This window comes from Artemia sp. Qi Xiang Cuo, chromosome 5, assembly GCF_049724085.1.
Source record: "Artemia sp. Qi Xiang Cuo chromosome 5, ASM4972408v1, whole genome shotgun sequence".
Classification (NCBI taxonomy): Eukaryota; Metazoa; Arthropoda; class Branchiopoda; order Anostraca; family Artemiidae; genus Artemia; species Artemia sp. Qi Xiang Cuo.
The window spans coordinates 66259647-66276258 of record NC_142798.1 but is presented as its reverse complement, the minus strand read 5'-3'; the positions used below and the strand labels follow the sequence as shown (position 1 = coordinate 66276258).

The 16612-nt window shown below is 34.0% G+C and overlaps 1 protein-coding gene across 6 annotated transcripts in view; it reads left to right on the top strand.

Moving 5' to 3' along the window:
- Positions 1-16612, top strand: part of chb (CLIP-associating protein) — a 224423-nt gene that overhangs the window by 166867 nt on the left and 40944 nt on the right. For 5 of the 6 annotated variants that reach the window (XM_089089866.1, XM_089089867.1, XM_089089868.1 and 2 more), the window contains 4 exons: positions 3325-3611; positions 7200-7310; positions 9746-9808; positions 15957-16124. In XM_089089866.1, the coding sequence (XP_088945992.1) occupies positions 3325-3611; positions 7200-7310; positions 9746-9808; positions 15957-16124 (629 nt within the window). Of the gene's footprint in view, positions 1-3324; positions 3612-7199; positions 7311-9367; positions 9404-9745; positions 9809-15956; positions 16125-16612 lie in introns of all 6 variants that reach the window. The other variant, XM_089089869.1, reaches the window with a different exon arrangement.

The following is a 16612-nucleotide window of genomic DNA, read 5'->3' as shown; positions in this document are numbered from 1 at the left end:
CTATAAGAATTGGGTCTGGCGATTTAATTGCCAGTGACACTGATAGTATCGCGTTTAGTGACTGTAAAGAAAATTAGATAATTGATTAAATTAATTTCTGAGACCACACTGGCTAATCATCACAAAACATAAAATTGCGAAGAATAGAGAAAAAAAGGACAATAACAGCTAATGAAGAAAACAAAATTATGCAAATGTTTTGGTCAAGTCCTCCACTTGACCGTACTCAGTGTAGAATAAAACTGATAAAATATTAAAAAAAAAAAAAATTTCACTATAAATAAAAGTTCAAATAGGGATAAACTCCTTTTAATAGACAGTGATGATGATAACAGTGATGGAAAGTCAGAAAAAAATACCAGATATTTCGGTCACATATGCATATGTGACCACACATGCACATGTTTTACTACTGATGACGGTCACTGCATTTGTGACTGAAATATCTGGTATTTTTTGTGAATTTCTATCACTAGTTATCATCATCACTGTCTATTAAAAGGATTTTATCCCTATTTGAACTTTTATTTATCGTCATGGAAAAGCAGTGTGGTCTTCGAAAGTATCTACGTAATTTTTTCAGTGGCTGTTATTGTCCTCGTTTTCTCTCCTTCGCGATTTTATGTTTTATCATAGTCGATATAATTATTTTTCAGTGTTGTAGGATTAAAGTTGAGAATTCTCTCTTGATAAATAATCTTTTTTTTTTTTTAATTTTTTTTAAAATCCAGTCTTCATAAAGTAGGCCTAGAATAGCTTGGCAACATCTTAATAGGTTAATTAAATTAGTTGACCTCAAGCTGGTAGGCTGACTGGTAAAAGTAACTCTGCTTTCTTTAAACTTCTCTACATTTTGAGATATTCGAAAGACGTATATACAGTATTTTAGGATATGCAAAAAGAAAGTTAAACGATAGATGGGATTAGTGATTTTTGTGTTCGACCCTGGCGCCAGTTGCAACTCGTATAAGATCCCATACTTTTTGTGGTGAATTTCCGGCTGGAAATTGTTTAATTTTTCCCTGGGATTAAAGGTTATGGGAAAAAAGGGCTATGGAGCGCTGCCAGAGTAAGGGCCGCCGAGTAAAAAAAGGTTATGGAGCGCTGCCAGATTAAGGGTCGCCGAGTAAAAAAAAAGGTTATGGAGCGCTGCAAGAGTAAGGGCCGCCGAGTAAAAAAAGGTTATGGAGCGCTGCCAGAGTAAGGGCTGCCGAGTAAAAAAAAAGGTTATGGAGTGCTGCCAGAGTAAGGGCCGCCGAGTAAAAAAAAGGTTATGGGGTGCTGCCAGAGTAAGGGCCGCCGAGTAAAAAAAAAAAGGTTATGGAGTGCTGCCAGAGTAAGGGCCGCCGAGTAAAAAAAAAGGTTATGGAGCGCTGCCAGAGTAAGGGCCGCCGAGTAAAAAAAAAGTTTCCAGCTATTGTTATTTTCCATAACTTGATGGGAGGGCGGGATCACGACAGAATTTCAGGTTAGTTGTACAATAGTGCTTTAAATTCCATCTTTGTCATGAGCTTCAGAAAACGTCTAGGATAATTTGTCAGGCATATTCGAAGTAATTGAGGTCATTTGCAACCAGCTATAGGCTAAGTCAGGTTGTTCCTATTTTGGGATTGGAGGATTGGTTTTGGATACGGGACAGGAAGTATATACTACATTATCACATCCCTTCGATTAGGCTAATAAAGGTTTTTGTCTCGATTTCCAACTGGAAAATTTTTTGGCTGTAAATATTTTCTCGCTTGGTTCTTATATATCTTTGAAACGATAAACCCCAACTCCGCCCTAGAGAGAAAATAAGTCCAATCTGAAGTTAAAGAACCGAAGACGGGAATGCTATATAGAAGTTTGGAGAGAGGGATGCAAATGATAACAATAACATGGATTAGTTTGTAAATTAGTCATTAGACATTAAAAATTTGTTAATAGCGTCATAATTGTAACAAAAAAAGATGGGACTCAATGGCGTATTCAAAATCAATAGGTGTTTATTAGGCGCTTCTGTAATGTAAATATGCTAAAAGTAGTAAGTTTAATTCTAATAACTTTGGAATAAGATTTGGTTTAACCAAAAATGAGTTCGAGAAATTTCCCACTTGTAACAAAGTCTACTTCAAATATGCTGTAACCTATTTCCTACAGCCCTACTTAGGGCTATTTCTCTACTTTAGGGAACAAGTTAAACCCCATAGCCCAAAAATTGGAACGAATGTTCATATCATTTCAGTGATATAAGCCCAATGTTAAGAGAGAGGTTTTTGATCTAAGAAAGTCTATGCTAAGCTCTGAATTTGATTTTTTTTTTTTTTTTTTTTTTTTTTTTTTTTTTTTTTTTTTTTTTTTTACTGACCAGATTTGTTCAAGGGTAATGTATAATTTAAACAATTTATGCTACTGCCGTTCATCTAGAGCGGAAATTAAGTTCCTGGCCCTCATAAACGAGGTGGAAAGATCTATTATAACACATTTTATTAGTTTAATATTGTTGCTAAGTTTAAGGTGAGAACCTTAAACTTGGGAGGTCTTGTTTGTGTTGTGATGGGTAACTTCAACTGTGATCTCTGTAATCTTGACTCTCCTAGGTCTCAGATGTTTGCAGTGAGGTACACGTCCTCCCAAATGAGTGGCTTTTCACGTATGTTCATAGTTCAGGCTCAACTTCGAAACTTCATGCCCTGGCTTCGCTCGACTTGTTTCACTATTGTATTCTGCTTCTAAAACACGCGAAAATGTAAAAAAGAAATGCTATATATTTCAATGCGTCATATTTCTAATTTTCATTTCAAAAAACTCCCTCTACTAGTGCTCAATAACAAAGCTGAGAAACCTTTTTAATAAGCACGCTAATTTCAACTATGCTATAGAGTTTTTCAGTGAAAAACAAAATCAGCCTATTATTGTTATTATTTTTATTTTTTTATTTTTTACAAAGAAAAAGAAATTAAACCTCCTCGGCAAATGTGGTAATCCTAAATGGAAGGACCCAGCAAACGGGCAATCTTTTTTAAGTTTAATACCTGCTGCTGAAAAGTTAATCCCCCCATGCCTATCTTGCTGAAGGTCAGATCTATGTTGCCTTATTGTAAGCAATCAAATATATATACGCATTTTAATAATTTACCTTAAAGTACGTTCATGTATAATGAAGTATAGGTACAATGTAAAATTATAGGTACAAATATAGGTAGTATAGGTACAATGTAAAGGTACAAAGTATAGGTAAAATGTAAAATAGGTACAAAAAAGTATAGGTACAAAAGTAAAATGTGTGTCAGTACATGTTTTACTTTCTTTTACATTAAGGATGAAAAGTTAACTTTCTTTTAGCGAGCAGTCGATCAGGCTCACCCTCGTCACGTTTAAGCTATGCTACATACACTGCTCAAACTCCTGGATCTGTGTCTCGTCGCCCCGGTACCATGAGGAATCCGAAAAGCCTGTTATCAAGTCGTGAAACAAGCCCCTCAAGAATGGCGAACTCAAGGATGTCAAAGCTTCGAACAGCGTCAATGTCAAAGGATAGGGGACCGCAGCTGGGTATGCCAAGACCTGTGATGGCCCAAAAAATTCTTCAGCAAAGCCGAGAAGCTGAATCAGCACTTGCTGATGCTTTGGTAAAAATCTGTTTTCTCTTCTTTTTATGGCTACAGGCTCTAGAGCAGCAGTTGTCAAAATGGTGGATCTAGTCCCGTAGTGGACCGCTCAGAAGTTTCTATAGAACCGCAAAGATATACACTATGTGAATGAATATAGTGTATTACAGTATGCAGTATATTAAAAAAAAAACAAAAAAAAAACTGTCCTCCTAATTTAGTAGCTGAGATAAATGAGAACTTCAACAAGGTCTAGACCTTACTCATCCATCCAATCACCTAGGACAAAACAGTAAATCCAAATCAACAGTCCAAAAATAATATCCAAAATAGAGCCAATTCACCATTAATAAATGTAAATCATTGTCCCAAAACCAATCCAAAGCACCTTAAGTCTACAAAATTTAATATTCCCCATATAATTACCACATATCAGGGCTCCTAAGAGGAAAACTGACTTGCCATACAGGTTTTGGCACTTAAATTTCCTGACCATGCAAATGAGCGCGCCTGCCATAGAACCATATGACATACCCCCATGCAGTGTCACCTGTGGAATATCTATTAAAAAAAAAAAATAATACCCAAACATTTAAAAATACCTCCAAAAAATTTTCAAAGCTTCATTTACTACCGCTCACCTGGAACTGATTCAAAGTAAAAACTACCCAAATCTGAAAGATAACAATTCAGTGTAACATTTATTGGAGTATTATTTTATTGATATTAAATGCTGTTTTTTTACGTTCTTGGTTCAAACTTCCTGTATGTTTCTGAATACTGATGAAAGTGAGCTTAATATTGATGACAATATTCTTGAGCTGGTGAAACGTGTGTCAATTCTAAGTGAAAAAATTCTAATTATTTTCCGGGTGTAAGATAATTTCAAAAACATCATCGATTTATTCGTAATCCATTTGCACCCTGCACTTGATTGTCCTCGTTCTTTGAAGGGATAATTCCGTTCAAGTTCACTGATTTAAAAAATGATTGGATGCCAAGCATCTTTCCCTTGGAAACTGGTTTTTGGATCACAATGAACACAATATTTTTTGATGTTTTAAAAATGACTCTTATGGAACCGCTTAGATGGGGTTACGGAACCACCCAATGAGTATGGGTAACTTATAATTGTAAAAACTGGTGCTAGTGTTGACAAAAAAGACTATCAGCGCCATTTAGTGATTGGCGACACCTCGCATTTTTTCAGTGTAATAATTAGAATAATTACCTTAAGCAGTGTAGTTCGTAAAATTAGGTTAATAATAAGAGTCTGATCTCAGTTCCTGGCAGGAAACGGATTCTAAGCTTAGAGAGAGAAAAAATTCCAAGTGTCGCCAAATGCTAGATGGCGCTGATAGTATTTTTTTGTCAATACTAGCACCAGTTCCTACTCTTGTAAGTTAGCCATACTGTTTGGAACCACCTATATGTTAGATTGCTTTTTCCACTCTGTTTACTCTCAAAACAAAATCTTGAAACAAATTTATATACGTTTTATACTGGTAAAACAAAGTCAAAGGTAGAAGACGAGATTGATATGAAATTCAAATGTATAGTTGTCACGTCCCACATTCACATTGATCTGAATTTGGTGTCAATTACAGGGTTAATAATGTTTTTGGAAATTACGTAAATATAACCTTAGTTTTTTGGAAATTACGTAAATATAACCTTAGTTTTGTTTTGACTTAGTAAGTATAGTGTCTAATTTCGATGGAGTAGGTTTTAAAATAAGCTTAAATTCAAAAATTACAGTTTCATTTGGAACTACCTTTGAATGTGAGACGGCTTTTTCCGCACGGCTTACTTGCGAAACAACTTGTTGGAGCATGTTTCGTATGATTAGTTCTGGCCAAAACAAAATCAAACCTAGAAGAACAGACTCGGGCAAAGCAAAAATACGTAGGTGTCATATTTTCCGAGGCGCTGTAGTCTATTTTAAAGCTTATTTTTAAAATGATCTTATGTTAGTTTCGGAAAGCTAAAAAGAACAATAAAAGACAAAGTCAGTCGCAAGGACTAATGAAAGCTAATATGAGCAGAAATTAACTATACCAGGATCTATCAAAGCCATATGGATTCTTTTCTATTAGAAAATACAAAATTAAGAATTATTTGGTACTTTTATAGTTTTTTTTTTGTGAAAACTGGTTAAACTCTTTAAGTGACAGCATTTCTTGCGTTCATTTATAAATTAATCAGTTCAATTCAAATTGTTGGCCTAAACGCCGGGAATTATTATGGTTAAAAATATCGTTAGTGCTTTCTGATAATAGCAAAACATCAAGTTTGTGTTCAGTTTGGTTGGAGTTTAGCTTTTAGTTTCTAGATCTGAAACAAACGATTTTGAATTAAATAAGTATTCGATGCTCTTATGATTTTCAATTAAGAGAGGTTGGAAAAAGGGTCATTCTTGACCTTCATAAACTACGATGATGGCCATATTAAATACAATATTTTACCCGTAATATGAAAACTTTACTTTCCATGACGCCAAAGGGGGGATGTAATTGCATTGAAGAATTTATTTCACAATAATATGACAGACTCGTTATTCAGCTCTACATTATTTGCTTCAACAAGGGGTCATTCATTAAAGCTACAAAGCAAACATAAGAGACGAGAGAGACGGAACTTTTTTTTCGATTCGAGCAGTGCCGGCCTGGAACATTCTTTTTGATTCTACTGTTTCAACTTCTATAAATTCTTTTAAAAAAGGTGTTGATTGTGAGTGGGCAAGTGTCGAGTGGAAATATCACTAGGATGCTCCTGTGATTCAGATAACATCATTTCCAGCCCAGTGATACTATAGGAGGTTATAGCCACCTTAACTCGCTGGTAAGTGCGATTTGAGGTAATGTCTATTCTGAATTCTTTGCCATTCACGGTTATCAATTGCTTTGGAAGCTAAGTGCGAGCGTTGCTTTAGCATCTAGTAGGTTTAGTGTCAGATTTTGACGGAGTAAGTTCAAAAATAATGTCATATTCGAAATTATAGGCGATAACACTTATTTTCATCGAATTTCGAGCAATAACACATTTTGAACCACACATTTGCATATTTTCATCGGAATACGAGCAACAACACGTTTTGAACTGCACATTTACATATTTTCATTGTATTTCTAGCCACAACACATTTTGAACCACACATTTGCATATTTTCATCGGATTACGAGCAGCAACACATTTTGAACCGCACATTTGCGTATTTTCATTGTATTTCGAGCCACAACACATTTTGAACCACACATTTGCTTATATTCATCAGATTACGACCAACAACACATTTTGAACCAAACATTTGCATATTTTCATTGTATCTCGAGCCACAACACATTTTGAACCACACATTTGCATATATTCATCGGATTACGAGCAACAACACATTTTGAACCAAACATTTGCATATTTTCATTGTATTTCGAGCCACAGCGCATTTTGAATCACGCATTTGCATATTTTCGTCGGATTACGAGCAACAACACATATTGAACCACACATTTGCATATTTTCGTCGGATTTCGAACAACAACACATTTTGAACAACAATTTGTATGTTTTCACTTAATAAATTCAAAAATAAGTTTTTATTCAAAATTATAGGCAACAACACCTGGCAAACGATATGGATACGATGATCATTCCGACGAAAGCGAAACATCAAGTTTGTGTTCTGATCGCTCATTCGATTCGTATCATCGAAGAACTTCTGATGTAAGTAACAATGTTTGAATTATGAAAATGTTTATATGTAAAAATGTCACATGAACTTCTGATGTAAGTAACAATGTTTGAATTATAAAAATGTTTATATGTAAAAATGTCACATGTGACATTTCATTCATGGAACATGGAGTATGGAACATTTCAATGGAATTGAAAAATCTGTATAGATTATTTTTGTCGGTTTATGTTTATTAGTAATTTCCTCATAAAAGTTTCTGTTACAAAATGTGACTTGTAAAAATGTTTGTGTGAATGTTCATCCATCAATAACACGTGAAACGCATGCAAAGGCGCAGACCTTTTTTCTCCGTGGCTAAGGAAAGAATTAATGCGAAAACCTTTAAAATCTTGGGTTTGAGAGCAAAGTGTTCGGGGCGGAGTAAAAGTAGCAATATTTTCACCTACAAGGCATGGAGGAAGTTTAAACTAAGCCCATCTGCTGTCTGCGCGTAAAAGGATGCTATAAATTAATTTTTGCCATAAATTACTGATATTCCTCTATATTTCTTTGAATTATGGTACCGGACTCTTCTTTACTTATCTTATTTCAATATATTTTTATTACGTTATTATTTTACAGTGTTAAGGTTACTCTTTGGTTAAAGGTTTATGTGAATCTAGTACACCCTCAGTTCGAAATAAAACTTTTGATTGAACTTTGACGTACATGGAGTATTATCTAAGCCGATATCATTATAAAGTTATATACTTTGCTCCTATTTTAAACCAGCCAGTTAAATTATTAATACTTTTACTGAGTCTATTATTATGTCGTTAGTTGGTTAAAATCGTGGTCAATTTAAAGAAGCTCAAATTTAAGTCTTAAGTTATACGCAAAGTCCTAAACAAGAAATTGAAAACGGCTCAATCCTCACCACGATGGCCATATTCAGTTAAACATTTTATCCATAATATTAAATTTTTATTGTCATATGGACATATCCAGGGAAGGATCATTGTTTTGTTTTGTCGTCAAATGAAGCCAGAAAGAAGTATTCCAGGGGCTGAAAATGAGATGACCCAATCATAGATAATAGAATGTACAGATGAGATAAGGACATACACACTCTCTCTCTCTCTCTCTCTCTCTCTCTCTCTCTCTCTCTCTCTCTCTCTCTCTCTCTCTCTCTCTCTCTCTCTCTCTCTCTCTCTCTCTCTCTCTCTCTCTCTCTCTCTCTCTCTCTCTCTCTCTCGTTATAATTCTTTGCTTCTTCTTTTTTCGTTTCATTTTAATAATACATATTTTTGAATCAGAATAATTTATATGCTCTCTTTCAACTGCAGCCTCGCAATTAAAATTGTAAATACTTTCGTTAAATTGGTTCTGACTTTTTTTTTCTTATAATCATGAACATCTCAGTATGAAGCCAAATGAAGGTAGAAAAAAAATTGTTGCAATGACTGAAAAAGATTGATCCAAATATAGATTACAGAATATATAGACGAGGCTGTTCTTGTAGCCTTCTTTCTTTCTCTTTTAATCCACTTTTTTCGCTTTTTCTTTCTTTTCTACTGAACATGTTTTGTGAAGTTTAAAGAAGTGCTATTGGTGGGTTATTTTATGATAAAAAAAACATGACAGAAATACATATAAAGAAGTACGTGCTAGAAAAACAGTTTATGAAATATGACATTCTTTCGTTTCTCATTTTTTTTTTGTGCAGTGTTCGTTTTCTTTTTTTAATCTTTTATGTTCGTTTTAATTTTATTAATTTTTTTTCTCCTCTATTTCTCTTGTTGAATGAACGCTTCTGGATATGCAGCCGGGGAAAAAAACAAAATCTTGTAAAGTTCACTGTCTTATTAGTAGTTTTTTTTTTACCTTTTAATCTCACTTTAATTATAAATGGAAATGCAACCTGGGTTAAGAAACTATTTAAGCTATTACATGGACCTCGTGGAATGAAAACAAGATAAAATGAGCTACATAATAATAATAATGAAACTCACCGACAAAATATTATTTTAATTAGGCTAGTCTGTTAAATGTATATTTATTTTTACTCTGTGTTTTCTTATATACTAATTTCCTGCTTGTTTCATAGGTACGATCACTAAAGACAGAATTTTCTGAGTATAAGGTATAATTCATTTTGAGTTGGGAGTTGGTTCTTTCTTCATCTTCTTCGGTAACGGGATCTGTTTGCTTTCTATTCTTGATGCATCTCCTTTTGCTTTCTTTTAGAATTCTTAGGGTTTGGTCAAGAAAGCCATTTCAGGGATACTTAGAATAAGAGGACGTGATAATCTCCATACCCCTTCCTATAATTGCCCCTGTGCCTCTTATAACAGCTTCTTTTTGAAAAGTAGGACAGGGTCATTACTCTTTGCCGCTGTCCCTGAAATGGTTTATTTCTCCTAAAACATTCACTGTTCTTTAATATTTAATACAATATGGCTAACTTTGTGTTTCTAACATGCAGCTTCATTCTTGGTCTGGGTCACAACAACGACTATATCGGGATCTCTGGGATCTCTCCACTAAGGTGAGGATACTTGGTCTACTTATTTTGTCTACATTGTAAGCTTATCTCCGATCTATCTTTGATACTTTGTCTAGTTATTTTCTTTTATTTATCTTCTATCTATCTTTAATACTGTGTCTACTTGATATACTTATCTATCTTTGATACTTGGTCTACTTACCTTCTTCTGCGTGTTGCTTATAACAAAGGGATATTTTAGATTTGTCTTTCCTTTTTTAATTGAGCTGGAAACTAGGAACCCGATTTTTTTTAAGCTCTTAAACCTTGTCTCATATATAATGTATAAGCGGCCTCATCTTGTTCCTACTAAGATAAAGGAAATAAGATTTAGTTTTGCTTTTCTCTAGTCTAAAATAAAAAAGATATATTGTTTTACCAGTTTATTTTATCGTGAAATTTCCTTTAAGCTTTTTTATGGCTTGCTTTGGCTTTCTAAAATATTTACCGTCGGTTCTAGTCAAGGATATGTAGTTATTGAAGTTATAATTAGAATAAAGGGGAATAAATAATAATTGGTTAAGCCTTTTAATTAGGACCGTGAAAAAAACTTTGATAAGTTTTTTTTTAGTGCATTCATTATAAGTTTTACCCATTATTTGATATTTTTTATTTTATTTCAAATATATTTGAAAAACAGTGGTCAAGAGTAGGTAAAACAAGGTAGAGGTGTTTTTTCCCTATGCAATGGCTACATGTAAACAAAATAACCATCCCCGTTTTAATAGCGTTGCTGTCATACAAGTCGTATCTGACATTTTAAAAGTTCCGAAAAAAAATTTGCAAAAGACTGTTTGCTACATGGGGGATCGACTGTGCAATATGTTCACTCACACAATGATCCTCATAACCTTCATTGCCTTTTGAAAACAGCTTAGGAAGCATTTTTGGTAATTTATCTCAGAAGGATGAAAGGCCGTATATGATCTTTAGGTAGGACAGTAACGAAATATATTCTTCAATCGGCGGGATTAAATAAATTTTTAAATCTATTGATTTATTAAATCATTAATATGAAATTGAAAAAGTATTTAGAAATTAAGGGTTTTTTTCATCCAAAACTATTAATTTAGTAAATTATATTTTTCATACTTTGGCAAAATTTTTCAGCAACATTTATTTTATGCTCGCTTACTTATACTTGCAACAGGACTAGTCGTTTCCCGCCTCACCTGGTATCTAAACTTATGATGTTTCATGAGAAATTGTTTGAAAGTAAGCTGCCCAGACTCAAGCTTTATGCCTTCCTTAGATGGCATCAGAGCAGGTACCACGTTTAGTTCTTAATTCCAGTGTCTTGTAGTTTAGACATGGAAGATAATCACTTTTGATACACTTTTTTTTGTGTTAATACAGGCGCAAAATAATTTTCAGTATATTAAATACAGTAATGATACAAGTAACACAAACAAGGCGAAGAATAACAATGGTTTAGACATGAATAATTTATCAACGAAACCTGGCACTTGTATATGGATTTGTTTTTCGGGGGTCGGGAGGGATAAAACTGGTCGAACTATATTTTAAATGTTGCCGATTGTGGAAAAACTTTTTGTGATCTAGGAGGGAGGCTACGATTCGAAGTCTCCTCCCCCCCTCCCCCCTCCCCCCCTCATGCACACATGCCTTAATATAATGTAGGCTATTCTTTATTTAAAGCTTGTTCACTATATCAACTCTAGTATTTTTAAGCAATTTTATTTAACTTCGTCTGTATAGGATTATTTCTTCCAAAATCATATCTCCAAGGGCTAAATTTCCTGGAAGTCACAAACCCATTTCATCCTCCATTAGGCACAAATAGCTACGGATATTAGTTGTTTGAAGTATAGGTGTGTCTTGTCTTGGTATAAAGTTATATAAGCTAGGTTTGTTGTTGCAAAGTATCAATCGTTAGACCTCCGTTAGGATGATATGTGAAAAGACAAAATTTGGGTCTTAAAGGATTTACCAAGGAGAGAAATTAAAAGAAAAAGAAAATCCATTCCTCGATTCAGTAAACAGTAAAAAATTACACTACTTTCATCAGTGCTTTTGTAGATTTGGTAAGTAACTAGAGAGTTATCAGGGAATTTTCATCCATCACTAATTGCAGAATAATTTGCTTTCATCAATACGTAGCCAAGGTCTCCTAGGTCTTTCTTAAGGTTCGTTAGAAGAAAACATGAGCTGCGATTAGCAGCAAGAACTTTTTTGTTTCACTTACATTTTTAACCAAACTTAAGGGGATTTGGTACCTCAAATTATTTTTTGAGTATCAGTTTAGGCTGAACGTCTCAAAAACAAAGGGCCCATTAGTGAATTATCCCAGGGGACTCGCAACCTTCGAGAACTATTGAGAATTGGGTTTGACTATGAATTTTGATAATGAAATTTTGCGTCCTCTGTGTCGGCCAGGTTTTCTATCAAAGCGAATTGCACTACAAGGAACTCCCAATGCTGTCAAGTTGCTCAAATTATATTTCTTTTGAGAGGATTTTAGCTTCTTTTTTTTAGCAGGTATGTTAGAACAATTTTAGGGACTGCCCTTCCCTGAAGTTAAAAAAGGAAATTCTACTCCGTTTAATTGTGAAACATCATTCATACTTTCTTGTGATCAAATCTCATCACAACTAAATATATCGCAAAATGGAAGAAGCTGAATGGTGCTTCTAAAATTTCGGGGAAAGTGTGTGTCGGCCTTTAGTTTTCTGTCGTTTATTCAGATCTCTTTTCCGAGCTAGGCCGCAAGACCGTTAAGGGCAAGACTGCTCAATCAGTTTTAAATAGTTTGGCAACACAAACTAAAAAATTTTACAGTGGACAAGATAAGGTGATCCTTTAAGGTATTGACTCCCCTTAAGAGCGTCCCAGTCGAGCTTGGCTATGTATGGATATAGAGAATGTAAGTCAATTGAATGAATCCTAAGTGGGGGGCGATGTTTTCTTTTTTCGATCAAAATATATATTGCAAAGATCAAGTGAATTCATTCCTCCTGAAGTTTTGAGAGGATATTAGGCACTGGTAGCACATTAATTGAGTAATATGAATATTTCTGTTTATCAAACTATTTAATGGTAAAATTTGTTGTTTTTTGTTCTTTTGATTTAGTTTTATAGGGTTTTTCCTTTTTTGCTTTCTGAAGTTCGATTGTTTCAATATTGCTGAATTTGAAGTTATTCAAAATTCGGAACTTTTTTTTACAAAACAACAACTGGACAGTAAATCTCCAATTTTCAATCTAAGAATGTTCTAAGGGGGGCGTGCCTTGTTTGCCTCTCATTACAGGCAATCTAACGGTCTTGTGTCAATTTTAAATTCTTGGTCAACATGCCTGAGAATCTATGCAAGCATGCTTTTCCAAAAACTAACAAACAAGTATGTGTCCAATAAGAGAGTCATGCATACTCCCGACATTAATCCGTGCCCCCGCCATTTAAACACTTGCCTCTTAATTTCTTGGACAATCTGTCTCGGCTTTTTCTCTTTCTACAATTAGCCATGTCTTGATGCAACCTACTGCAAATTACTTGATAACTTCAAATGAATTGAAGTTATCAAGTATTTTGCAGTAGATTGCATAGGTTGCATCAAGACATGGCTGATTGTAGACAGAGAAAAGCCAAGACAGATAGTCTCAGTAATCTTTAACATTCTTAGAATGAAAATTGGAGATTTACTGTCCAGTTGTTTTTTTGTTGTTTGAATTGAAGTTATCAAGTATTTTGCAGTAGGTTGGATAGGTTGCATCAAGACATGGCTAATTGTAGACAGAGAAAAACCAACACAGATAGTCCAAGTAATTGAGAGGCAAATGTTTAAATAGCTGGGGCACGGGTAAATTTTACCGACATACTAAAATATACGCCTGTTTTGGATCATTTGATGAACCGGATTAGAATGTGTGGTCCATTTGAAGTGGTGTAAAATTCGGAAGGATTGTTTTTCATTTTCGAAAATTCGCTTTTTTTTTTTTTTTTTTTTTTTTTTTTTTTTCTAAAATGTTTAAGTACGAAGGAAGGTGAAGATAAAACCTGATGGTTGGAATTGGCCAATTGGAAACCTACACACCTAGATATATTTACCGTGTATATTTAAATATGAGGAAAAATCATGAGTTTAATTTTCAATGAAAAAACCTGCATACGAATTTATGCTGTTTTTAGTATTAAGGCTCGCCAAAGCAAAAAAGAAAAAAGAAATGTGAATGCAAAAAGACAAAATATAAGGAAAAAAAACGGACAGCAAACAGCTTAATAGTGTTAACCTTTTGTTTAAACCCGTCTTAGCCGAATGGTGAGCACTCTGAAATCCTGTGTCCGTAAGTACGGGGTTTCGAGTCCTGATGTCCATGTTTATTTGGTTTAGAACGAGAGTCAGTGTCGTGATTCTGTAAGCTCAGCTAGAGTCGACCCAGCTCTAAATGAGTACCTGGAGAAATCGGGGAAGGCGAAGAAGTAATGCGTGTGAAAGCAGAATATAAAACAAAGAAATGAATATAAAGACGACAAACGGGTCTATGAACAGTAAAAGAAAACGAATAGAAACAACAAAAATCAAAGGAATATTTCGCCAGTATACAACAAGGCGTCTTCAGTGTAGAAAAACAAAAAAAAAACTAGAAGTTAAAAGTAAAAAATATATAAATAACTAAAATAGACTAACATAAAATATATAATATACATTTACTTACTTTTACAATAGGCAGCTACCTTCATGAAACCACAAAAGTAAGTTACTTTTGTGGTTTCTTGAAGCCCCCCTTGCAATTACTGACTGCAGGGCCGTGAAATGGAGATCAGCACCGCTGGTTTGGACTAAAGAGATTAGTGCCACGCCTTTTTTTTCCTTTTTTTTCGTTTGAAAAAGTAATTGTCTAATAGAATCAACAGATTGCCAATGTTTGAATTTATACGAACGAAAAGCGTTGTCAAATTATCTAATTAGTTTTGCTTATTTGTTTTTATGTTTCAATGTTGCAACACTGACGAAAAGTAGCACTTCCCTAAAAACTTCATATTTTTGAACATACTAAACAAAAATTGTAGGAAAGTCACAGTTTCCAGGTTAGGATATACCTAAGATGGGTCCAGGGAGAATAGATTTTTATTGTGATGTCTTTGTTACTTTGACAATTAACCGACCATACCCTATAAATATGCCCTCTCGTTAAAATATTCGAACGATATATGTTTAAAAAAAAGCCCCATGGCCTTGGCAACAAACCAAATAATAAAAATTAAATAAATGAACATTTTATCAGCGCATACAGATTTATATAAAAAATAGCTTATACTGCCCTATAATTTCCATTGTGTTACACATTATGTCTGCTCAAGTTTAACCAGTTTTGACTCGTTTGATGAACTTGATGATAGTTAAGATGACCATTTGTATAAATTGGTCACTTTCTGAAAGAGGTACAATTTAGAAAGATAACCTTTTTTGGAGAAAAGTGTGTTTATGAATGTCACATTGGAAATGTTTGTAATATCTTTGCTTTAATGTTAAAGCCAAATTGTAATTGATGTTGGATGAATAATACCCATACCTAGTATACCCCCATGAATGTGGATTCAGTTTTTCAGGCCATTATATTTTATTTTTAATTTAGTAAAAAAAAAAAAAAAAAAAAAAAAAAAAAATTAGCACGCAAAACTACGTACATTTTCAGAAAATGTATGTTTTAATAATACGTACACAAGTGGTCTCATGTACCATAAAACTAGGCGGTTGCCACCCATAGGGGTCAGTTTGGTTCTGAAAAGGGTACTTTGAGAGTTTTTTAGACTAAGTTAAATTTAGACGGCTTGTATATCAAGAAAATTAGAAATCAATCTCTTCAAAATGCATTAAGATATGGTTCTCAATCTTATGATGACTACTCTCCACGCCAACAATGGACTGTTCAATATTGTCTCATAACCAGGATCTTGACTTCCGGCATAATCATCACCGTTCCCTATATGAGTTGCCAGTATAAATTCCGAATATTTCAGGTACCGGTGACCTGAGACTGAGTATATTACTCCCAGCATTTGCTATGTATGCCCTCAGTGGGTATAAATAACCCTTGTTAATATCACCTGCTTAATTGTAAGCTAGAATACCAACAGATATTTTGGTCACGGTTTGTTTTTGTTTTTACCTTAATCTTTTTCGTTTGTTCAGGATGTTGGAGACATCATAGCTCAATGTGCAAGCACACACTGGAACGAGAGAAAAGAGGGGCTGGTGGCCCTTCAGCATTACTTCCAGTCCGGTAATACACTAAGCATTCCAGAATTGAAGAGACTAACAGAAATTTTTTCAAGAATGTTTACTGACGCTCATACAAAAGTAATTATTCTTTTTTCATTTAATTTTTTTTTTTGGTGGCTCTGTTATTTTTCACCTTTTTTTGGCTCTGTATCTGTGCATTTTATTCGTTACTTTTCTCTTTATCAAAATGTTATATTTAGCATATTATTCTCTCTTTTAATCATTTTTTTATTTCTTTCACTTCTTTGTCCATTCCTTTTTTTACATTTCTTTCGTATAGTACTGCATTGGATTCTTGATTCTTCTCCTTTTTTATCCTCTTTGATATTATTTATTGTAATGTTACACATTGTATGTGAGCAAACTGAAGCGGTTTTTATTCTGATGCAAGCAACTGGTATATAATGGTCATTTCTGGCTGGTGCAAAAATTGCTATATTGAACCGGACTATTGCAGCCTTAAACGTAAATGTCTAAGAAAAATTTTTCTGGTGGCCCTATTATTTTTTCCTTTTTTCTGTTTTGCATGCTTATGGATTTTATTTGTAAGTCTTCTCTTTTAATAC